Source organism: Odontomachus brunneus, unplaced genomic scaffold, assembly GCF_010583005.1.
Source record: "Odontomachus brunneus isolate Ranch 3 - 2012 unplaced genomic scaffold, Obru_v1 Obru_scaffold_004, whole genome shotgun sequence".
Taxonomy (NCBI): domain Eukaryota; kingdom Metazoa; phylum Arthropoda; class Insecta; order Hymenoptera; family Formicidae; genus Odontomachus; species Odontomachus brunneus.
The window spans coordinates 67,313-67,657 of record NW_022639454.1 but is presented as its reverse complement, the minus strand read 5'-3'; the positions used below and the strand labels follow the sequence as shown (position 1 = coordinate 67,657).

Here is a 345-nt window from a genome sequence, read left to right as displayed (position 1 = left end):
TATATATATATATATATATATATATATATATATATATATATATATATATATATATATATATATATATATAATCCTAACCTCTAATCTAATAAATCTAATAGAAAGATAAGAAACAAACGAACGCGTATAAAATTACCCATCTCGTTCTCCTTATTAATTTTCAAATTGTTTTCTGTAAATCAGAAAAAAGTCTGAGAATAGTCACGTTTGCACTTTACTTGATGCCGTTTTTTAGAACTAGTATAAGCTAGTACAAGCTAGTACATTCAGCTCCTTTCTTCCTTCAATCTCTCTCTCTCTCTCTCTCTCTCTCTCTCTCTCTCTCTCTCTCTCTCTCTCTCTCTC

General features: G+C 28.4%; 1 protein-coding gene across 2 annotated transcripts in view; it reads right to left on the bottom strand.

The window, feature by feature from the left end:
• LOC116845988 (deoxynucleotidyltransferase terminal-interacting protein 2-like) overlaps positions 1-305 on the bottom strand; it is a 2,564-nt gene extending 2,259 nt beyond the window's left edge. The window contains exon 1 of one of the 2 annotated variants that reach the window (XM_032819287.1): positions 137-305. In XM_032819287.1, the coding sequence (XP_032675178.1) occupies positions 137-140 (4 nt within the window). In that variant the 5' untranslated portion in view covers positions 141-305. Of the gene's footprint in view, positions 1-122 lie in introns of both variants that reach the window. The other variant, XM_032819295.1, reaches the window with a different exon arrangement.
• Between the last annotated feature and the right edge of the window lie 40 nt (positions 306-345).